At 41.0% G+C, this 24,538-nt stretch overlaps 1 protein-coding gene across 4 annotated transcripts; it reads right to left on the bottom strand.

The window, feature by feature from the left end:
* Positions 1–1,297: 1,297 nt before the first annotated feature.
* Positions 1,298–18,229, bottom strand: LOC114451881 (uncharacterized). Of its 4 annotated transcripts, none has more exons than XM_028430838.1 (46): positions 17,903–18,222; positions 16,464–16,532; positions 16,062–16,086; positions 15,936–15,956; positions 14,698–14,763; positions 14,352–14,488; positions 14,161–14,274; positions 14,018–14,078; positions 13,896–13,943; positions 13,736–13,804; positions 13,513–13,652; positions 13,271–13,402; positions 13,040–13,097; positions 12,878–12,946; positions 12,596–12,633; positions 12,448–12,516; positions 12,340–12,355; positions 12,198–12,224; positions 12,008–12,073; positions 11,784–11,923; positions 11,546–11,665; positions 11,406–11,463; positions 11,277–11,315; positions 11,126–11,182; positions 10,912–11,045; positions 10,713–10,817; positions 10,559–10,607; positions 10,397–10,477; positions 9,599–10,057; positions 8,757–8,887; positions 6,947–7,004; positions 6,728–6,864; positions 5,782–6,220; positions 5,558–5,679; positions 5,357–5,467; positions 5,028–5,082; positions 4,824–4,913; positions 4,603–4,698; positions 4,337–4,444; positions 4,183–4,263; positions 3,977–4,110; positions 3,743–3,874; positions 3,354–3,411; positions 3,187–3,264; positions 3,026–3,103; positions 1,298–2,845 (listed from the first exon to the last, which is right to left on the bottom strand). In XM_028430838.1, the coding sequence occupies exons 1-46, from the start codon at positions 17,912–17,914 to the stop codon at positions 1,638–1,640; spliced, it is 5,595 nt and encodes a 1,864-aa protein (XP_028286639.1). In that variant the 5' UTR covers positions 17,915–18,222; the 3' UTR covers positions 1,298–1,637. The 4 variants fall into 4 exon arrangements, with proteins under 4 accessions (XP_028286639.1, XP_028286647.1, XP_028286655.1 ...); XM_028430846.1 differs by having other exon boundaries at positions 4,183–4,257; positions 17,903–18,221; XM_028430864.1 differs by having other exon boundaries at positions 2,710–2,845; positions 3,026–3,071; positions 17,903–18,229.
* Between the last annotated feature and the right edge of the window lie 6,309 nt (positions 18,230–24,538).

The following is a 24,538-nucleotide window of genomic DNA, read 5'->3' as shown; positions in this document are numbered from 1 at the left end:
AGGTGAACACATCCTTTCAATCAAGATCTGGATTTACAACCTTAGCTTGATATCAACCAGAGCTGTTTCCAAAGAGCAGACAACAGCTAACAGAGGAAATGAATTACAAAAGTCTATGAGAAGTAGGGAAATTACACACTTCTCAATACATTCAGTATACCTGTCTTCCTTTGATCTTCTGTAAAACTTACTTAACACATAAGTACTTATAAACACATTACAGTAATATGCATAAAGTAATGAAAACTTCATGTTAGGGACACACTTCTAGATATGTGGACCCATACCACATAACAACATCATGCAAAATAAAATCTTTCACCTAACATATGTCACAATTATTTATTTTAACCTTACAATTATCAGCAGATAATTGAAAGTTATATTTAAATAAGATGTTGTTCGTCATTATCAATATGCTTCATGCCTAATTTGCCTTTTCCTTTTCATATTTTGAAACTGTGTTTTTTTTTACAACAATCACTGCATATAATTATTCTGATTATTGATCAATATCAATGGGTCATGGTGACACAGAGTGTGTGATCTTAGTTTAAACCTCACCTCATATATTTTGTACAGACCTCACAATACAGCAGTGACATCATATCCAGGTTGACAACCAAACCAGCATCTTTTGCCAATGCTTGTTTCCAGATATTACAAATACACTCTTTTGTATCGAGGTTTTACTTTGTCTTTATGCAGGTCTGATTTGTTTAATACACATCCCCTTGTAGAGCTATTAGGAAAGCAAGAATTTCTCAAAGATTTGGCCTCGGCGCCTGGCACGACTCAAATACCACATACTGACAGGAACAGCCTGATAACAGAAGACTGACCGTTAACGGCCTGGAACTTCAGCAAGGGGATCTCAACACAGACCATGCTGTCCACAGTGCCTACTCAGTAGATTTTCTAACACACAATTAAAAAAAGTAATCCTTCCAGCTTTGACTTTGATCAATTCAGGATTACAGAAAGCTTTTATATATACAAGCAAATTAACTAAACAATTTGTCACCTATAGTCTGTATCACTCTGGTGTGAGTAATGTCTCAGCAGGGCTGTGTCTATCTGTCTGTCAAAGACCCTGTTAACAGGCCCATTGTGACCTTTGACCCTTTTAATGCACTTCTCCCATTAGAAGCACGACTCAAGAGTCAGGCAAATTTACCCCACAACAGAAACTGGTAACAGCTCCCAAAAAAGGCAAGAAAAAAAAACAATAACTTTTAACTTGTTTATTAAAAAAATATTTAAAGCAACACACAAACACACTGCTTAAAGTGCCATTTTTACAAAGGGGGGAATCCCTCATATTAAAGAAATAATAATAAAAAGAAATGCTTTTACACAGTACTTATGGCATCGCCAGCAAAACTTAAGACTTAAGATTCAAACTGAGTGCACACAATAACCAAAATGCAGTCACAAAGCAGCATGCATTTAGTAATTTGATTAATATCAAATACCGAGTACCAGATATTAATGTATTCATGTTGACCTAAAAACACCAGATCAGAACAGCAAACATCAATTAAAATGAATACAAGTTGAACCAAATAAAGCTTTGCTTTACGTTTATAAACAGAGGTAAAACAGGGTAATCATTTTGCTTAAAATATGGAGGATATCTACGAGTAGTCCTGCATCTGTTGCACCTGCTCACTCTGTTGCACCTGCTGCATGGGTTGAATCTGTGGTGTCGCCGGACTCACACTTACAAGGGGCATTGCAGCTGCAAACCCCCCCATATATGACTGCACACCAAAGTAGTTTGGCCACTGTGGCTGGTAGACCTGGTTTGTGTAGCACTCGCGTGTAGTGGTGCTTACGGGTGGATATGAACTGCCAGTATAGGCAGTACAGGTAGCTGTTGCTGTATAACCCTTAACACTTTCAGAGTAAAGATAACCTGGATATTGACCTGGGACATTAGCCATCCGGCTGTATGGAGCTGCAGGAGTGTCACTGGGGAGTGAGGGAACTGCGGAGAAGTTGGCCTGAGTGGCTGTGTTCCCTTCAGTAAGATCCTGTCTTATATAGCTGCCCATAAAGTTGTGGTTTTTGAGGTGCTTCCTTGAAGTTACAATAGTGTTAATAGGCAACTGATCATCTCTGATGCCGTCAGTCTGTGTGTTGCTGTGCAGCTGCCATGTCTGTCCTGGGTTAGGGTCGGTAGCTGCAGAACTAGAGATGGACTGGCTGACTTCTTCAAGGACACTTTGTTGAGGTTTTGGGTCTGCAGTGGTGGCAGCAACACTGCTAACTGAATTGCATGTGCTCTCCGTTCTCTCCAATAACTTGCTGGCAGCCGAGTCATTACACTCTGCATTATCTGGAGCTTTCGACTGAGTTGTTTTTCCTATAAAATGAGATATTACCCTGGCAAATGATTGTAAGTCTACACTGAATGTTTTTTGTTTGTCAGATCTAGGCTCTTTCTCTGCTGGAAACGGTAGGAGAGGGGATACAGCAGGGTTAACAGCAGTGAGCTCAGAACTCCCCTCAGCAAGAGGCTGCAACAGGCCCAGTGTTTCAGCAGATGTATCAGCTGACATTTTCCTGGTTGGAGGGTTTTTATCTTTGGAAGACAATGTTGGGTTTTGACTTATGTCTTGGTTAGCAGTAAAAAAAGATGAGTGCACCGCTGTCTCATTCACTTCAATCTGGGGGGTTTCCATGGGCTTTGGTTGTGTCAATTCAGGGTGCAAAGAAATGTTACTCCAGGACTCAACAGCACAATCAGCTTTTGGAACAGAACAGTTCACACTTCTTTCTGTGACTCGATCCAATTGTACAGTCGCTTCTTCCTCATGAGGTTTTTCTGTTTTGTGTGTGGCTTTAAGAGAGGTAACAAAGAATAAATCATTACAGCTCTGTAACAGACACACATGCTGAAGCAGCATTTTTCCTGCTGGTTACATCAGAATTAGAACTAGAATCTAAAAATCTAACAAAAAACTTTACTGATATGAGCCAATTTTATGATGATATATTCTGTAAATATTATAATTCTTACCATTATGACTTTCCTGATCTGGCGCCTGTGTTTCAAAAGGCCACACCTGTGTGGAAAGAAACTCTTCCATATGCTTAACTGTGTAACAAAAACAGATTGTTCATACACGTACTGCTCCTGTTTAAGTTACAAATAAGTAAGGTTAAGGAAAATACACTGACTGAGCTCCTGCTGTGGTTCATTGACAGCTGAACAGCCACCATTCTGTTGCTGTTTGATTCTTTTCACCTTGTTCAAAGCTATTCAAAAAACACACACAAAAAAATAGCACAGTTTATCCTATATTTTCCTCTCAGGCCCATATATTTCAAATGAAACTTGCTGTTACCTTCGCTGAACGAAGACTTGCGAACAGACTCATACAACTCTTGTTGCAACAATATAACCTGTACAACAGAAAGTGCAAGCGTCAGTCAAAGTTAAAGACAGACCTTGTGTATACTGGTCTCTACCAGAACTGTCTTTAATGGCGGACTGGACTGATTGTTGTTGTAACATACCACCTGTGACTGGATTTCAGTTAACAGCTCTAGAGCTGCAAATACACTGGTTGAATGGGAGTGTAGCAAAAGAATGTGGCCACTTCCAAAGCTGGTCTAAGCAAATTGATCTTAAAGCTGAGATACATTTGTTCTGGCAATAAGAAAATCAATTTAAATACATAACTTGTAATATCAAATTATATTCAAGAAATATAATCTGGACCTAACAGGCTACCTGTGCGTCTGCTTTGTGGAAACTCTCCCGCATTGAGAGCATCCTGGTGATGACGTTGAAAAATGTTAATTTCATTTGCAGGGGGAGATCGCTCTGTTGAAATGGCCACAGAAACTGTGACTGCCATTTTTTCTGAAGAGCAGAAACAAAGCATATAAATAAAAATCTATAAACAAATGAGTAGCAACTTTTGTTATTTTGAGGTTTACAATAGACTATTCAGACAACACACACCAGGTAACAGACTTGATGATCTTGGCCGACCATGTGATGACAGATGTCACTCAGAGAGATTGTCTCCTCACAGCTCTCACATAAATAAAATGGATCCAGAGATACCCCTCGACACTCCCACACATAGTTCATACCTTATAAAAGTCACAACACCGTTAATGAGAAAATAATAGGAGGGGAGGATTTTCAATATTAAATAGACTTACCAATTATTATTTTGGAATCCAGTACCTTTACTTTCAAATACCAGAACAAATGACTGCTGTCTTTACTTTTTACGCCTGCCACACATAATAACAAATCAGTAAATGTATTGACAACATGTGACAGTTAAACTCTCAGATAAACTTTTGTACTTACCCAATGAAATTCTTGGGGGCTCCTTGGATGCGCTCAGGCTGCTGGGTACTGGTAAGTTGTCTCTTGTGTTTGACTGGTTTGGCTGCTCTGTACGTGCAGAGCGTGGGTCTACAAGACACAAAGAGACAGAAATGACATCACGTCAAAATGGAACCACTGGGTCCCTTTTTCATTTTCATAAAATCTTGAGGATGCCAAATCATGTTCTAGACTGAGAAAATGGAAGCAGCCTGCAAACAGTCCAGAGAGAGAGAGAGCCGACTAACCTGACAGTTTGTATCTCCCACCATTTGGGTTCTCAACTAGGATCTGGGCCAACAGCTGGTCCTGTTTTTTGTTCTGCTGCTCTGATGGGTTATGAGCTAAGAGACAAAAGTTACAGTTACAAGTCTTGTAATAATGTCACAGACACACAAAAAACACAATATATATCAAATTTTATCTGTGTGTGTGGATAAAGCTTGATGCATGGAAATCATGAACTTACTATCGTCTGAGCTCGTCACTTCACATGGGCTGGAGATGACAGCTTCCCTAGTGCGTTTCTGCCTAAGCATTTCTTTCAGTTTTTCTATGGCTATGAATCAAACAAGAGACACAGAATTGGAATAATATTTGTCAAAATAGTGTGCTGCTGTAGTTTTGATTCTAAGAAACCTTGATAGGATGAAGGGTATCATGATATTCTTACCTTTCTCTTGTGGAAGAGCAGCCAGCTCTTTGTAAACTTCACTTGTCACTTCCACCTAGAAGACAAATTATTAAACACAATTTAGCACTATAAATCTTCAAGTTGTCTTTTTCAATAGTTGCTCCAACTTAAAAGAAACAAAAGTTCTGTTGTAAGTAATGTCAGTAATGTTTTAGGCCCATATAATTCAATGATACATTTTATTACTGCAAAAAGTAATGTGATTTAATATTCAATTCTAACTTGGCCATCACTGCATTCTGTGGTCAGTTATTTCTGAAGAACAGAACGTTATTTACTTTGTACTGACACTGAAAGATGCGGTTTACCTCCTTTGTATGGCTTCTGTCTTTCTCCTTCTCACCCAATTCGATTACAGTCCTCTTAAATTTGCTCTCCATTTCTGAGGGCTTGGCAGACCACCCAGGGTAAACCATTTTCTAGAAAGACCATAAAGAGCACAGAGTGCATTAGTGTCCTGCTTAACAAAATATCATACACATTTCACACAACAAAGCTTAAACACACACCACATATTTGTACTGATGCGCTTCATCGCTCACGTGACTGGACTCATTCAGCTTGACTGAACACAGCTGACAGTAAACTTGCCGCTTGTCTCCACATTTTACTTTAATTAGCTGATTTACACCTGCAAAGTGAAATAAAAATTGTAGACTTAGAACAATGTGACAGATCCAAAGAAGTACAGGAATTATTTTACATTGATAAAAAAAACCAGAATAACACTTGCCAACAACAGGAAGTTTATCTCTTGGCTTTGTGGAGGTATGAGAGGGCTCCTTGGTTGGCTTTTTGTGTTCAGGCATGGCAGGCATGGTTGTTGCTGTGGCTGGGTGGGGAGCAGCAGGCCGTTTATTTTTATTACTATGTGGTGCAGCGTTAGCCTTTGACCCCACTGAATTCTTTACGTCTGCAGTGTTGGCAGAAGCTTCAGTAACTGTGGTTTTATGCATTCTAGATGCAACCTGAGAACATAGACTTGATGTGTCATTTCTTCCTCTGGAAACTGTCAGACCCGTATGAGTGGTGCCAGCTGAAACTTTCACATGGGTTCTTGTGCCGTCTTTATTTGATTCACAGGTGACTTCAGTTGTGTTTGTAATTGCAGGCATGCTTGCAACTGCTGTGGAGTCATCTGAATCATTGTCACTGATATTCATTTTCACCACCTATAATATGACATCCATATTTAGTAGGTGGCACATTACATCTATCAAATATGTACAAAACAAAATAATCCCTGGGCATAAAAAGGTGTCTCCAAACCTAGCAACTCACATCATCTCATAAAGTCTTAAAGGATAGACCTAACAGCCAAACGGAAAAGGAGATGACATGAAGTATTCATTTATTTATTTTTATATTCCATTTAAGGAATTGAAGCTTTCACCTCATTAGGCAGTAAACACTAATGGTCTTTTTTCTATATGACCCAGAATCTGAGACCAGAAATTATCTGCTTCTTCCTCATCAAAAAACTCAGGGAGGTGATCAGAAGAAACAAGGAATTTTCACCTCGACAGGACAACAAAAATCATCTATGGTTTACTAACTTACATGAGAGCTCATCTTATCTCTTTTCTAACAGCATACTTGTCAACCTAACAGGTGCATTTTCAAATGTAGAAAAAAAAAGAATCAGAAACATGCAAACACATGCAAAGTTCAAAATGTACCTCCATTTTGTCCTTTCCAAAGGCAGAGTGTTGATAATGAAGGGAGACTGAGGTGTCACCTGCTTTACCACCGAAGGGGGCTGAGGCTGAAGAGCATGTCCACCCACAGAGAGGCTGAGCTTTTAGTGTTTGTATAGCTGTAAAGCCAATGGAGATTAATGTTATGCACATTTAAAATGCAGCCTGTTCCAAAAAGATGAAATAAACACAAGTCATTACCTGATTTAAAGCTTTGTTTTGAGATGATACTGTAAACCTCTTCATCCACATTAACAATCTAGAATTCAGACATTATAACATATCAATTAGTAAACATATTGCAGAATTCTGTTTGGATGATCATCATTTCCAGCCTTTTTCTGGGACAACAAAAGAAAAAGATGCAGAGATATAAGAAAATAATTTATTCTCCTTCTGTCTGTAAGCCGTTCCTGTCCTGATCCAGATCGTGGTCGGGAACGCTGGGGAGAGTGGTCTCCGTGGCCGAAGGGCAGTGTCCTCTGGGGCTAAAGCCCCCCCCTACTAATCCCAGTATTGATCACGGCGTTAAGCTGGATCCATACTCCGCGAGACAAAGACATTTTTCCTCCGTGCAGACGTTACGCCCACAAAATGACGTCACTTTTTGTTTCTGACCGCACGCTGTTCCGCACTTTTGTGCACAGGGTCCGGGCCGAACTTTGTCTTTCAAGGCAACCATGCTGTGATTGGTCGGCAGGCACCCTCTCTGTATAATGCTCAGTAAAGTCTTTCCTTATAGTTTAGTGGGCGGGCCGCATGAGGAGTTCTGCACACACGCGTCTCGCGGAGTATGGTACCTCAGTGCGGAAAAGACCTTTTTTTTGTATCTCTTACCACCCGTGGAGCGCGTTCTCCGCTCTTTGTCTCGCGGAGTATGGAAAAGCCTTTACAGCGGCTCGCGCACAATAAAAACACCGGGAGACGGGATGTATTATTGCAGACAGTCATCCACACGTTCACAGAGTTAAACTCACACAGACCAGAGATCTGCTACAGTCAGCTACACTGATCTTCTATCTATTCGTGGAGTGTGGAGTATGGAACAGCCGCCAGTAGCAAAGAATGATGAAGGTGGTGGTGTACCAAATAACGGACCGTGGTTGCTGGAAGGATGGCTGTATTTTTGCCAGTGCTGCATATGAAAACATGGGGATAAATTACCTTCCCTCCAGTCGCCAGCTATCATCAATAACGTTGCTGCCCGTCTCACTCTCAACACTTCTCCTGGCTCCCGCGGTCTCGCTCCCACCGCAGCGCACCTCCGGGTGCGCGCACACACTCACACACGATCGCTGTCAAGCGACGTGCTCTCTGTTGGAAAATTATCAGCAGCCTAGCCATGCTCCGTGCGCATGTAGCAGTGCTCCTTCAGAATATAGTCCCAAAATAGATCAAAGTGGGAGATTGCCGCGTGATAATCTGCATTTCCATTTGTGCTCGCTGTGAATACGCAGGTCACATGAAGCACTTGGAGTTTCTTTCTTTCTTTTTAATCAGGATGCTAGTTGAATAGAACACATGTTCTCAGTAGCTGCCCTCACTGTAAACAAGCTGCGCACACGCCTGACTCCTGGACATGTGTCTGTGTGAGGAGCGCCCGTGAACAACTTCTTTTCATGTTAAAGCAGCCCACATATTTTATTAAATTTCTATTCACAATTGATTTTGTTATACTAACCTACATAAATGTCATTGTCTGTACTGTATCCCCAATAGTACAATAAATCACTCATTAAGGAATATGACATGAAGTTTTTATTTAGTTAACAATTTAGCTTTTAATCTTAGTGAAACCGAGGGACAATCGCTGAATTACTCTATAATTTGCATCCCTATTCTGACCTGTTATTAATAAAGATTGAGAAGATTGGACCAGTTGTATTTTTTTGAAATCTCACAAAATCTCGTAAGATGTCTGTGTATGTGACTGCTCCACGACCCATTGCTAATTTATCTTCAGTAACTATATATCATTATAAGGGGCAGTATGCTGAAACATATAACTTACCACCGGAGTGACTTCATGATGCCCAGGGCCAGCAACATGTCCAACGACTTCAGTCTTTGTGAGCTTCATCGAGCAGGACATGCAGAAGTACATAGTGTCATGTTTGTCACAACGGCATTCAAAAAGTGATCCTAAAGACGACACATATATATATTATTAACCACCCTTAATGTCCTTCCAATTGTAAAGGTTCTTATTGTTATAAAAACAACGGAAAACACTCAAAAGCTAACCAAAAGAGAACAAACGTTTAAACCCCCCCGACCGTTAAGACTAACGGTCTAGACTTTAATTCACCATATTTAACTTAATTGACTTAAACCATTTTTTCTGTCTATGTTGTGGACAGACGTTAGGTGTCGCCATTATTTTCAAAACTCTAACGGTTTAATACTATTATCACCTCCGCCGTCCGCCATGACAGTCAGTCACGTAGAATAGCTGCACTTTAGCTGCTAGCTAACGCCGCTACGAGCCTCTTCAAAAGCAGTCCGGTTTGGTCCATCACATGCACAATAAGTATGTGGACCTATCTTATTAAAGCAAACCGTGACTGTGAATATCCGCTGGCAAAATTAACCTCGTTTTAACTTCGTTTTATTCGACACTGATCACCTGAAGCGTAATTGCAGGCAAGCAACCGTTTGACGTCATCACGCAAAGAGCATTTGCAACGTAAACAACAATGGCCGGTTGTTTTTAGTCAATTACACACAAAAAAAAAACTATTTAGGCACGTAATGTCACACAAGTCTTAACAGGCGTGATTTCGTGTAAACCAATAGTGCACAAACAGAATGTATATTTTATAAAAGTGGGAACATTAACACATTACTACACACCTTTTTCCAGCCCTGCTGTTGCTGTCTGATGCTCCATATCTGCTGTTGTGCTCTCTGTCTGTTCACTGGAAGACACTTCTGGGGGTTCTTCACAAGGCACCTTGAATGACAGCCGCTGTCTTTTATGGCCGATTTCTCTCTCTGCATCCTCTTCCTCCTCAGGAGGTATGTCTTCCTGAGGTTTTTCAGACGTGCTGCGGGGCCTTTTTTGGGCGGGTTTCGGGATCTCGCCACTGGGTTCTGTCTTTGGTGTGATCTTGCATGTTTCACCACTATTCTTCTTCTCATCTAAACCCTGAATTTCTGAGATCCCTCTATTAGTTTCTTTGTCACTTTGCGTAGGTGTCTCCTTATCCTTCTTTTCAACTGTTTGCCCATTGCCTTCATTGTCAGCACTGTTTTCCAGACTACTGTCTCTCACGCTGTCCTTGTGCACTTCTTTAAGGGTTCCTCTTGGTACTGTGAAATATAAATAAATAATATGTAATGTTTCAGCTCAACAATCATCCCTTCACATTGCTGCTCTGAGGAAGTGCCGCCTGCTCTTGCCATCTCAGCATAATCAATGATAATGTGTCTTTGCAGCCCTACAGTATTTGCAATGGCTCTGTTGACAGCCAGTCAAGACTGACAACACTGAGCTGAGTTTGAAATAATCTGTGGAAACACTGCCTCAAGGAGGAAAATCCTCACAGTGATAAGAACGATTCAGTCAAAAAAAAAAACACCAGATGACCAGATCAGATGTTAAATGAATAAATAACAGATGAGATCAAGAAAATCAGAAGCATAGCTTACCCAGTTTCCCTTGAGGGACTATTGGAGGTTCAAGTTTTTCTGCACTTTCTCTTCTTTTTACAGATGCTAGAATGTGTTTTACTGAAACAAAATGACAGAAGAAGCAAACATATTTAATTACAGATGCTAATAAAGCAGTTCCAATAAAATTCTCAGACTCACATGTGTTGTAGTCACATGGCTCCCAGATGGGCCTGTACAACTGTATTGTCTAAGGTGACAGAAAAGATTGATACAAAAGTATAAGTGCATGAGCTGGAGGAAAAACCCTGATGGGAGGTGAAACTCAAGAAATTCAAGTTCTGGTAAAGAATACCTGGACATGTGATGTCTTGTGAAAGCACATGGCCTGTTTTGCTAAGTCCAGTAATCCCTCTGTGTTATCAGTGCTGGAATTCAATGAGTCTGGATGGAAACATGTCTACAAAGACACACACAGTATGGAAACACCATTGATGCATGCAGTCCCACAAATAGAACCAAACCATTAACGGAAACATTTAAACAATTCTCACCAGAAACGTTTTAACATGTTCCAAACTGAAGGCATGGGCACACCATTCACCCACCAACAGCTTCCTCTTACAGAGCAAACACAGATAGCCCACCTTCTCATCCGTGTTAATATACTTGACCATGAAGTGACAGCCTACAATAAAGAGGTAAAAAAAAACAATAATGTGCACATCTGCTTACATGCAACACAGCTTTCAATATAGTGGAACTCACCAAGCAGAGGAAACTTTTCCTTTTGTTGGAGCTTGGTGTACGTTTCAGACTCTGGAACTGTACAAAAATGACAAAAACTAATTAGCTGAATATACTAAAGGTGAAGACTGTCAACCGACATTTAATACTAAGAAATTACTCCAGCACTTACCGCCTCTAGATAGGACTTTATAGGGCAATCTCTTCACTACTACAGTACATAAATGAATTGACATTATTACTTAAAATGAGCAGAAACATCATGCAATAAAACACAAATGGCTCATTTGCTGACTCCTACCTGTGGCAAAAGTAGCAGAATAGAGGTTACAATATATCGCCGATGGAATATCAAAAACCTGATGGAAAATAACAATAATTATGAAAAGGCGAAAAAGATTCATTTGGTTGCATCAAATATATAAATAGTTTGCATTGTACCATCAGAGTCATGTCTGTCCCTCCACCTTTCCTCTCTTCTTCCAGTGCCATTGTCCTCAGCACTGAGTTATCTGGGAGATTCTTCCATGCAAAGGGCAGCCGCCAGGGATTCAGGTGCAGCTGTGAGGTTTGAAAACAACAGCAGCTCATTACAAAAGAAAGGCATGTTTTCTCACAGTTACATTTATTCTGTCTCAATGGTTATATAATAATGATGATAACTCAGACAAAACCTCACCAGTGTGTATATGAGATGTTTTTGAGAGTTCAAATGTTGTTTAAGGTACGACTCTTGGAAAGAGTCTTCACAAGCAAAGCACACACAAAAGTTTTCAGTCTGAACCCTTGTGGAGGCACAAGTCACCACCAGGGATGTACCTAAACAAACAAAAACAGCTTTCTAACCCTGTCATTGGTTCCATGTTATACAATAGACAAAAATAAAAAAACAGGTTGGCCTACCAACAGGTAGCTTCTGACTGCTGCAGTTGTCCTTGATAAGTGAATACATGCCCGAATGGAAACCAGCTGAAGGAAAAAAATCGATTAAAAAAACATATCTGACGAGGTGTCACATAGAAAAAGCTTGGAAGCTTGATTGATCGATTTATATAACAATCATATCTTTTAGTACAGAAGGAAAGAGGTATACCTTTATTACAACTGTCAAAACATTGACCTGTAAAAAAAAAAAAGAGAGAGAAACAAAGAAATAAAATAATACTAAACATCAAATATAAAAATGAGCTTAACATCAAACAAAAATGAGACAAAAATGAGAAAGTGAACCGTACCGAATTTCCTCAGCATCTAGGGAGGAAAATAAACATAAGAAACATGAAGATTTTGAGCACAATGCACCATTTTATAGAGAGTATTCTAAAATAAAAAGGTCAATTTACCTTGTTGTGTTTCCTTTCTGACAAATGTTGGACATACTGACTTATAGTAAGAAAGGAAAAGCCACAGTTCTGTGGAAATACACAAGGTTCAGTGCAAAGTATAAACTCTGTGTTCATAATGTTCCTTACAACACATTGCTTTTCTCACCTGACACTGTAGAATCAATAAGCCGGGATACAGTGACACTACGGAAGAAAAGACACAAGAATATTTAGTTTATTCTTTGCTAAAATGTGGGGTGTACCCGGCCTCTAACCCATAGATAGCTGGGATATCCAGCCCCGCGTGACCCTGCACTGCAGGATAGAGCCGGTTCAGATAATGGATGGATTTATTTGTATTATTTTGTTGCCTTTAATTGCTAATGAATGTATTACGTGTGGCAGTTGTAGTCCTCCACAGCAGGCAGACTGATTTACACAAACATACCCAGTTTGTTCCCTGGTTTGATGCTTGTTGTTAAGTTGAGCTTCTTGATGGATTCCAGTTTAGTCAAAGCTAAAAATAAACATAGGGTATAAATATTAAAACGTCTTTTTAGGTTTCAGGAATGAAAAACATTGACCAGCGCTATAAAAACTTCACACCAACCTTCTGTGTAAGATGTAAAATTCACTGAATCGAATTCAGCAGGCTGCAGGTTCACTTCCTGCGACACAAAAACACACATGTTCACATTCACTGACAAGCCTGCGAGCCAAGCCTGTGTTTTTTCCACTACAGAGACGTCAAAGGAGAGTAAGAGAAGACTCAGATAGAGCGTGTAGGAGTTCATGATGGATGTAAAATCTACAGACACACACCGAGTGTAACAGCACCTACCTTCATATCATTACTTTCAGCCTCATGAATTTTATTTGCCTGCTGTGAGAGGTCAACAATCATGGAGGAAAAGGTGGCGCTGCCTTCCTTGTAGCACCCCTTTGGCCTCAGTGTAGAGGGATGCCATTCTTTCTGTACCGTAAAACAAACGTGAATATGCATTAGTCACTCAGTCCAATAAAACTGATGTGACCGCACGCGTAGTTCTGATAACTGTGCAGTGACGATGCACAGTTACTTACAAAGAACCAGTGGATGTGATCAAAGCTCAGCACATGTTTGATGATCTGGTTTGTGGTCACAGTCAGTTTGCAGAGCGTGCAGAGATAATGCCTCTTCTCATGTGGCCCGGCACAGATGCATTCAACAATATGCTGCATGCCTACATGAAACAATGGACCACAAACGCCAGCATAAAATCATCTTCTGCATGGAGTAGTGTTATTATCAGTTATATTTACTCACCTACAAGTGGGTGACTCTTGCTTTTGTTTTTTAGATATGTCTGGATCATCGTCCTCTTTGGTTGAGAAGCTGGAGGGAAACAATATTAAATGACGAGGCATGTTAGGTGAGCATATGATTATTTCTCATGAGTTATCACTAAAAAAAAAACTACACATACCTTTAATCTGCTTGAGTAGCTTTTCATTTCCACTAAGCACGCTCATAACTGCCAAGAAAAAAGATCATTTTCTTTAACATTGACTTCAATGAGGACAAATTTAATTACAGACAGAAACATACCTTTTGAGTATGAGCCACTAGAATGAAGCTGATTTATCAGATTTTCAGGTAAATGCAACATCTGCAAAAGAGATAATGAGGTAGATGAGTCTCTTTTACATGCATATGGAAGTTGACTGCACATGTGGCCTCTGTGCACAAACCTTCAGATTTCCTCTTTCATTTTTAGACATCCATTTAGCATTGCGCCTCAAAAAACCCATATTGCTGTTGCTGGGGATCCAGGCATAAAATAATATATTCGGGTCTGTGTAGTTCTGAATAACACAACACAAATTTTAAGGCATTGCAGCATTGAAAACATTCAGTCTTTTATGATCCCATTGTTACTTACAGAGTAGTTGACATAATGGCTCCCGGAAGTGATGTGGCTTATAATAGTGCTTGGTGGGCACACTTCCTCACAGACGTGACACAGATAAAAAGAGATTCTCGACTCAGGGCAGAAACACAGACTCAGCATAGACATGCCTGCAGGACAGCATATTTGGTGACATTTAAAGGGACACTACAGAATATCTGGGTAAAACAATGATGTGTGCAGGTGTTTTGTGTGGCCTCTGTCTGCGTGTGTGCAGCGTCTGTGAAGCATAATCAATGTATGCTTGTGTAAAATGTGATGTTTTCATTTTAAGTGTTTTGTTCAGCATGCTCTGTTGACCTAAAGACAATTTACTCACCTACGATGGGATCTGTGATCTTCTCCTGTCCAAGTGAATCCATAAAAACAACGTAGGGTAAAAAGCCTTTGGAGAGAAAAAAATAAAAGGTCACACACAATTCACTCCGACAAACACGTACTGTGCATGAGGCTGTGGTAGTGTGGCTGCTTTGTTGGAACAATCAGTGATATTAAGTAAGAACTGTTGTTGCCAAATTAGAGCACAACTTGACCTTAAGCCCAGGAGCATCCTGGCTGAACTTCATCTTTGGTTAGGAAGAACAAAAAGCAGACCAGAGCACTTGAGACCTCAGCTGGCAGGGCTGTCCTTATAATGCAGGCTCCCGTTGTGCAGAGTCTGGGTAAGTCACAGTGACTGAGTAGGTGGGTTCATGCTGATTCATTTTGTCTGCTGGCATGTATATCGTGTCCTACTCTTGTCTCGTGCACATCAGAAACAAGGACCAAAAGGCAATTCTTTTTGTAACAGACACAAGACTCCCCTGAACAGATTCAAAGATTCAAAGCGTTTATTGTCATAAAGGCTGCCATACAAGCAGACATTTGTTTCCAGGTCTCTCTCTCTCTCTGTCTGACTGGCAGCAGGAAGGTTCCTCCTTAAGTAGACGGGTCCTGCTCAAGGTTTCTTCCTCTTAAAGGGAGTTTTTCCTTGCCACAGTGGTCTTAAGGGGGTTCAGGCTCTGGGTCTCACACGCTGGGTTTCTGTGAAGCGCTTTGAGACGCGCTATATAAATAAAACTGAATTGAATTGGCGCATATTTCTCTGTGACTTGTCGTGATACAATTCAGGCTCGTGTATTCAAACCTCCACAGAATAGAGTCATTATTGCTGTAGAGGCCACAAGCCAGATAAGACCAAACAGACCAGTCATAAGTCATAAGTCATAAGTTATATTTGAATAAGATGTTGAGTTTGTCATTATCACCATGTTTTCATGCCTTATTTTCCTTTACACATTACAGTTGTTTGAGGCACTGAGAGAGCAGGCCCCCGTCCCCCTTCCTTCCTCCCTTCTAGGTCCACTCAGTAAGTTCACTTTGGAAAACAAACGGCTATATTTAAGGCCCTTCCTCAATCGACTGCACAATAGTTGCCTGTCACACGTTGGTTTTCTACTGACTCAGCTCTGCAGCTGTGCACACACACTAATCCTAACTGTATTCTTCTCACACAACCTCTCTTCAAAGTGATTTTCCCCACTACAGACTGATCACTTAAAACTGAAAGAAACTTACCGGATTTACTCTTAAACACACCTACAGAGAGGAAAGAAATGTAAATGAACTGAACATTAAGAATGACATATATATTTATAGATGTTCACAGGAGCCATTGCTCGTTGGTTAAAAAGTGAGCATTACCTTCTGGGAATACTTCTTTACATTTCTGTGGACAGAAGGAACATACAGAGGTTGTTTAGTAAAGCGGAGGCAACGAGGACTCAAGATCCTCTTTTCACTTCTCTAATTCAGGGTTATCACTTTTAACCAAGCTTCCTGCTGTCAATACTCATCAGTCGCTTCCCTGTGTGATGTATTATGTAATTATGTTTCGTAAGCAGCAAGGAGATAATGTATTAAAAAATATAAAATATGGACTCATACAATGATATCATCTAAAGATGATACGACCTCCAAACAACACAGAATAAGAGAGGAAGAGAAGTGATGTAGTGACACACAATGGCTTAAAGAGATTATGAATAAAGCATATCAATATAATCCATAATGTTATATATAGTGTCCATCTTATTTGACACCCACCTGTTGATGTAAGGGTGATCTCATGTGTGTCTTAAATTGAACCATCCGGTCACATCGGATGAGGCAGACCTGCAGCAAGAGGTACACAGTGATCAATCAGTTTTTTCTTTTCACATTTGAAATTCAGCAGGAGGTCAGTGTCATCTGACGGACGGACTCTGGTGTGTTTTTAGCTGACTCTTGGGAGTCTGAGGAGCGGTCGGATGAAGTTAGTTACTTCCTCCCTCTTTGTCCAATCATCTTTGCACAATACCAGCCTGACTACTACTGGGCTACTTCTAGCACAGGTGATGTTATGAAGCACAAGACATTTTATCCTAACTGCACAACATTCACAACAAATTATCAATGTCTTTACTTAACTCAACCCTGCTCTGAAGGTCTCATAGGTCCCCCCTTAAATAATGAAGTAAATTCCATGGCTCAGGGGGCACACATCTGTGATAACAGGGCCTGTTGGTCAGTTGTGGTTTGTTCAAGAACAACAACAAAACCTTTAGTGCAAAGCAGCAAACAGAGGTTCTATCAGCAGTGTCTGTCAGCACTGTCACACACAGTGGAGTTTGTTCTCTTATTCTTTACACTGTACATATACTTCTTGTTAATAAATCGCCCCTCTCTCAAGCTAACAAGTCATCTTCTCTCCTACACAAACACGCTGTCCTGTATCCTGCACACTCACACACCGACACAGGTAAGCACACACACACGTACTCACGGCGGTCCTACTAAGAATAGGCACACCACTCTCATAACACCGTGATAAACAACTAAAACTCTGTTTAAACAGTTGCATTTTATCCAGTTTACATGTGCACATGAAGTGTGCATGTATGCAATGAACATAACGTCTTGGAAACGCGACATGATTCCATGACCAGGAAAAACGGATGCAAATCTGCGATTTTTCTAGCAATTTTGCTACTTTTAATCTCAGAATTACCCCCCCCCCCCTCCTCTTTCGGGTCAGTATTTTTTTTTTCTTACAATGGCCCTAATACGCCGTCGTAATATTGACTACATATAATCATACAATTAAATCAAACAATTAGAGAAAGGCAGGAAGCACTCTGAGGTTTTCCCCTCACTGTTGCACAAGCACACTCACAAACACACGAGGATGCTCCTTTTTCAAACATTTCAGGTTTTAATCTGGATTACTCACAAGATTCAACAACGTTTGGAATATTTGGAATTTTATATAATTGTGTGTAAAATGCGCAACGCCTCTACAGTGCTGCTGCAGCAGTAACAGTTCCTATGGGATGAATAAAGTTTGTCTGTCTGTCTATGTAGGTAGCGATCTGATGCTTTTTGGTTCTTCTGTTTGTCTCTTTGCTGCTAAAGATCCTTCAATACTTCTCAAACAGTCTTGTGCAGAGCTACGCCCGCCGCGGGAACCACGCTCATTTTCAAATGCGCAGAAACATTGCACCAACCTGGCAGTCCATGGTCTAAAGTTAGTCCGAGCAGACACAAGGAAAAAACCGCAAGCCGCCGTTCATCCACTCATCAAAGACCCGCAGAGACCAAAACTTCAGTGTTTGCCGACAAGCACCGAGGGGGAGCGTGTAGCAGTGTGCGGGTTTTCCTGTGCGGGTGCCCAAAGTTTGTCAGGAGGCGGTGAGCCGATGACTGCCGGAGGAGGAGCGGAACAGCAGGAGCACTGTGAATTAAAGAGACAGCACACTGTTGATGAAGACTTTCAGGCATCCAGGTCATAATAATACGTAGAGAAGATTGGAGCAAGACGTCTGGACTTAGTCGTTTGCTGGCAAAGTCAGCCAGATCATCACAGGTAATGTGGAACTATATAAGGTTACCTACGCACTGACATGATAAAGAGCACATACAGTGCCTTGCGAAAGTATTTGGCCCCCTTGAACTTTGTGACCTTTTGCCACATTTCAGGCTTCAAACATAAAGATATAAAACTGTAAGTTTTTGTGAAGAATCAACAACAAGTGGGACACAATCATGAAGTGGAACGAAATTTATTGGATATTTCAAACTTTTTTAACAAATAAAAAACAGAAAAATTGGGCGTGCAAAATTATTCAGCCCCCTTAAGTTAATACTTTGTAGCGCCACCTTTTGCTGCGATTACAGCTGTAAGTCGCTTTGGGTATGTCTCTATCAGTCTTGCACATCGAGAAACTGGAATTTTTGCCCATTCCTCCTTGCAAAACAGCTCGAGCTCAGTGAGGTTGGATGGAGAGCATTTGTGAACAGCAGTTTTCAGATCTTTCCACAGATTCTCGATTGGATTCAGGTCTGGACTTTGACTTGGCCATTCTAACACCTGGATATGTTTATTTGTGAACCATTCCATTGTAGATTTTGCTTTATGTTTTGGATCATTGTCTTGTTGGAAGACAAATCTCCGTCCCAGTCTCAGGTCTTTTGCAGACTCCATCAGGTTTTCTTCCAGAATGGTCCTGTATTTGGCTCCATCCATCTTCCCATCAATTTTAACCATCTTCCCTGTCCCTGCTGAAGAAAAGCAGGCCCAAACCATGATGCTGCCACCGCCATGTTTGACAGTGGGGATGGTGTGTTGAGGGTGATGAGCTGTGTTGCTTTTACGCCAAAAATAACGTTTTGCATTGTTGCCAAAAAGTTCGATTTTGGTTTCATCTGACCAGAGCACCTTTTTCCACATATTTGGTGTGTCTCCCAGGTGGCTTGTGGCAAACTTTAAACGACACTTTTTATGGATATCTTTAAGAAATGGCTTTCTTCTTGCCACTCTTCCATAAAGGCCAGATTTGTGCAGTACACGACTGATTGTTGTCCTATGGACAGAGTCTCCCACCTCAGCTGTGGATCTCTGCAGTTCATCCAGAGTGATCATGGGCCTCTTGGCTGCATCTCTGATCAGTCTTCTCCTTGTATGAGCTGAAAGTTTAGTGGGACGGCCAGGTCTTGGTAGATTTGCAGTGGTCTGATACTCCTTCCATTTCAATATTATCGCTTGCACAGTGCTCCTTGGGATGTTTAAAGCTTGGGAAATCTTTTTGTATCCAAATCCAGCTTTAAACTTCTCCACAACAGTATCTCGGACCTGCCTGGTGTGTTCCTTGTTCTTCATGACGCTCTCTGTGCTTTAAACGGACCTCTGAGACTATCACAGTGCAGGTGCATTTATAAGGAGACTTGATTACACACAGGTGGATTCCATTTATCATCATTAGTCATTTAGGTCAACATTGGATCATTCAGAGATCCTCACTGAACTTCTGGAGAGAGTTTGCTGCACTGAAAGTAAAGGGGCTGAATAATTTTGCACGCCCAACTTTTCTGTTTTTTATTTGTTAAAAAAGTTTGAAATATCCAATAAATTTCGTTCCACTTCATGATTGTGTCCCACTTGTTGTTGATTCTTCACAAAAAATTACAGTTTTATATCTTTATGTTTGAAGCCTGAAATGTGGCAAAAGGTCACAAAGTTCAAGGGGGCCAAATACTTTTGCAAGGCACTGTATGTACTCGATTGTATATGCTTACACTCAGAGAAAAAGGGAGTGTTTCACTCTCTGCACACACACACTCATACACCCTTACAGAGAGTTAGGGAGGATGTTTACATTCCTGGAGCCCTTTTGTTGTGGTGAAGGAGGACGTAAGATAAATCATCCAACAGAGGAGAGATACAGAGTGTTTCACAGTCATAAATAAAAATAACAGTATTATAATTGGTAGGTGGGAATAACAGGGCAACATGTCCCAATATGGTAATACCAACGAAGGTCTTGAAAAACTGTTTATCTATTATGCAAATGTACCACCATTTTTCAATAAAACGAGCCTGTGTCCAAGGAGGGGCAGAACACTTATGGAGGGGAGTGAAGCAGACTGAAAGGCCTGTGTTCACTGAGTGTTCTCCCTTTGCAAAGGTGAAACTATACACCAAGTGTATTGTCTTTCACTCAATGTTCTGATTACAGAAGATGGAGTCTGACAATCCGGGGTGACCAGGGAAGGTCACGACAGTAATTATGGAAACATTTAGTGCTATTGTTTGTAAGTTGTACCCAGACCCACCCACTGAGGTCTGTAACCACATATAAACCATGTTTCCCCACCAAACAGTTAGAACTGATGAGACTGCTTGGATGAGCAGCAAAACTTCTTCAAGAAAACTCTACAAGTCCAGACGCCTTGCTTCAGTCTTCTCTACGTGAGACAGCTCCAACACCAGTGATCGTAATTACCTCTGTGCATGGAATGTTGATGAAGACTACAAGAAGGGACAGGTAGACATCTGTGAACATGTGGCTTAAGTCACAGTGGAGCAGCCCCCTCTTGTTGTCCCAGGATTTTTTAGTGTGTATTCAAAAGTTGGCAACACTCCTGGCAATGTTTCCATCCGATGAATTCCATCCTCGCAAAGCTGCCAAATATCCTGTTGTTTCCTGTTAGTGGGGTCGAGTTGACCTGCTGTGTGTCAAAGGGCTATGGGAGGCTGCAAAGAGAGCAAATGGTCTCACTGAAATATCCTTATCATGTTCCTAACAGTTCCAAAGATCTGAACAACATGATTCTATGCCAGACTGGTTACCTAAGCTAAAGTTTAACTCTTAAATGGATTTTAACTATTTCCAAATCAAGTGTTGCCATGTGTAAGTGAATGAGTGAGTGATGCTAAACTACATATGTGAGGTGCATACAATCATATAAGTACATCAATACTGCTACAAGGTAGGACCCCCAGACCCCCTCCCCCAGATGTGCCCCCTGCCAATATTTTTACAGGTTCTCAATTCAACTTAACACATTTTTTTACTTAACACAATTACAGCATTGTGGATAAAGGCTGTGCCTCCATCCCTCCTTTATCCCCTCTATGAATATGGGTTGGTTCAATTCAACCAGTTACATTGTACAGGGGGTTTCTGTATGGTGTTTCAAATTCATGCTCCATGTGCCCCTTTTTCACTTTGAGCTCCTGCCCGTCCAAAGGTCTCTGCACGTCCCTGCACGTGGCACTCACCGGCATGGGTGTTAGGAGAGAAGGAAGCTGGGTAGCCTCAGTTTTTGTTGACCGCAACGCAACGCAGTATCCGACATAACGCAGCATAATGTAACATACCATAGCGCACAGTTTTGCATGTTCATCGTCGGTTTATTCTTTTGGTTTGAGTTTTCATCTCCGCAATGCAGTGTTTTGTTTCATGATCATCCATATAAAATCTCATCAAGAGGAAGACCGCCTCAGCGTCTTTTTTTTAATCGCACAATACAGCGCGTCAGACAAATAGGTCGGGCCCAATTTTCTTTTCTTCTGGCGACTGTTGGAGGTTTGAGGAAATTGCTTCGAGCAATTTCGGTGTCATTTTTAACATGGGAGTCTATGAGAGAGCCCTTCAACGAGGGTCATCTGCCAAATGTATCTCCTCCTACACATTTCAAACTACAGACTCTATTTTAGTCTTAAAACGCTCAGTAGATGCTGCTCTATCAAACTTGTATTCAGAATTTTCTAATTCCGAATCGTTTCCGCACGCCAGGCTCTCAAAGTTGGGGTGGTTTTTGAGGTCTCCTCTGCTGTTACCATGGTGACAGGCTGACACACAGAGGCATACAAAGCTCTGAATTGCTCTGATTCTCCAGCAATTCAGAGCAATCCTTCAGCTGCAGCAATCAAACTTGCATTGCTTATAGAGACTTAAACACAGTACTTATACACACACACACTCCTGTGGAGCACTCAGGAGGAAAACACATTCCTATAGAATCTGGCTTTTACCATGTCAGAGGCCATGCTGTCCTTGGTCTGAATTTATGACCATCTTGCACCATCCTGTGCTATCCCCAGAGAGCAGACAAACGAGGGAGAGGGAGTCAGCTACAAAACTAAGTTATATGAGAACAATGAAATTCCACACTTCTTAATATATTTAGTATACTTGAATTACTTGAATTACTATAAAACATAAAAACACATTATTGATTAATAAACACTTATAAAAATGAATACTTCATGTAAGGGACACACTTCTAGATATGTGAACTGTGGAAATATATGGTCAAACCTGGTCAAAATATATGTTTGTTTGCACATATGGTAAAAGTGTATGGTTGCTCATAGATCAAGACCTCTGACTGAGGCCATAAAGCATTCTGATGTTTAATGGTTAGTCTAGAAATTCGAACTGCAAACCCCTTAGTTGACCCCAAAGATGAAAACACAAGCTTGCCAAAGAGACAAGATATACTCAAGGTCGTGTAGCAGGAGGACCTGTGAGAATACACACACACACTCACATCAAAGATGTGAGCGGATAACTTCAATGTCTTTTAAGTTTCGTATACGCCCTCCACCTTGTGATTATTGAATATGCATGTTTCACTGAAAAACATTACCTTTTATGCCTTTCTATGTAAATGTAACCACACCTTGTTGTAAGATTAATAAAACGAGCCTAATGCATGGGACGGACAGAATGCAAATGGTCAGCTGCTGGAGCAGATCGAGGGGTCTGTATTGAGCTGTGCATTCTCCCTTTATAAAGGCGAAACTGAAACTGATCAGTACTGGTTTTCATTCAATGTTCTGTGCATCGGGGACGGAGTCTGGGAATCCGGGGTGACCAGATCAGGTCACAACAGAACACACACTACAGGGTAACAGTGCAGAATAAATACGTTCACCCTTCAACTGTTTGGTATGTGATCTAGGGGTTGATCAGAGGAAGCTGGCAGTGCTGGCTCAGGAAATGGTCAATTTAGCAGAGTTAAACAACTAGTTTTAAGAAGTTAAGATTTAACCCAAAAGCATTGTCCTGAGTTGAACCCTTCTCCCTAGCAACTGATAAGGGTCATAAAATGTGTGTAAAACACCAATGGAATGTGAGCACTCAGGGACTGCCTGGTGTGTGACAGGCAGATGTGTGTGTGCCAGGGTCCTGATCATACACATCTCCAGATCTGATCTTTCACTTAATGTTCATTTCAATAAATAGTTCATTTGAGACCTATTATTGATTCCTCTTTTGCTCACCAACCAACTCGGGGAGACAATGGGGTAGTTGAAAAAGATTGTCTCAATAGTATCATCAATGCACAAAAAAAACACAGTAGGACATTCTCAGTGTATAAGAGTGAAACTCTGTCAGCTCTTTCTACAGGGGAAAGCCGCCTATGACCCCTTCCAACCAGGCGACTATGACAACATAAACTCAGAATACATCATTAACCCTTGTGCAACGTTCGCAAACACTACCCTTATGTGTTGTTCGGGACAAAAACGTCCCTTAACTTTAACGGTTTTAAAAATCAGATAAATGAAACAAGGCGTATGGACTTGTAGAGTTTTCTTGAAGACGTTTCACTGCTCATCCAAGCAGCTTCATCAGTTCTAACTGTTTGGTGGGGAAACATGGTTTATATGTGGTTACAGACCTCAGTGGGTGGGTCTGGGTAAAACTTAAAAACAATAGCACTAAATGTTTCCATACTTACCTGTGATGTTCTGGCTGACTGGGCCAGGTGTGTCTAACGACTGGCTAACGACTATGAAACTGCCAGCCCTTTGTTCTTACTGTGAGTATGTGCAAACTTCCTGGGAATGGATGGAATCACTGCATTGTATGTGGTAGAAAGATGATGTCCGAGGCCACCACCTCTGTTTTTCCAGCTTAACATAGATGGCTTCCTTGAAAGAGGAGTCAAGGAAGCCATCTATGTTAAGCTGGAAAAACCTTCCCTTAACAGAGGTGGTGGCCTCGGACATCATCTTTCTACCACATACAATGCAGTGATTCCATCCATTCCCAGGAAGTTTGCACAAGTTAAAAAGTGCGCAAGGGTTAAATGTTCAAATATGCTCGAACCCACTTGCCAGGCCCTTTATGGACATCAGGCAGTTTGCTAACCAGCCCTGCAAGCCCCATGGAGTATAATGGCTTTGAGCCCCTTTAATTAGAATTATAACTTGGCCTTGATCAGTATCTGTCAGGTGGATGCAGGTTTGGTCTGTATGTGAGCTCATCATTCTGTTTATTTCTCTGCCTGTGAGTTTAATCCAATATAAGGTGGACCCTGTTTGTGAATAGCACCGGTTAACGACTGAT

Source organism: Parambassis ranga, chromosome 2, assembly GCF_900634625.1.
Source record: "Parambassis ranga chromosome 2, fParRan2.1, whole genome shotgun sequence".
Taxonomy (NCBI): domain Eukaryota; kingdom Metazoa; phylum Chordata; class Actinopteri; family Ambassidae; genus Parambassis; species Parambassis ranga.
Note: the sequence above shows the minus strand (reverse complement) of the source record. Positions and strands in the feature narration are given on the sequence as shown.

Bases quoted from the DNA above. Each gene is read 5' to 3' on its own strand.
- LOC114451881 (XM_028430838.1), bottom strand. The intron at 12,634-12,877 runs GTATGTTTGTGT...TTTCTTCCGTAG, and splicing joins CAAACCAGGGAACAAACTGG to TGTCACTGTATCCCGGCTTA. The intron at 4,914-5,027 runs GTAAGAATATCA...TTTGATTCATAG, and splicing joins TGCTCTTCCACAAGAGAAAG to CCATAGAAAAACTGAAAGAA.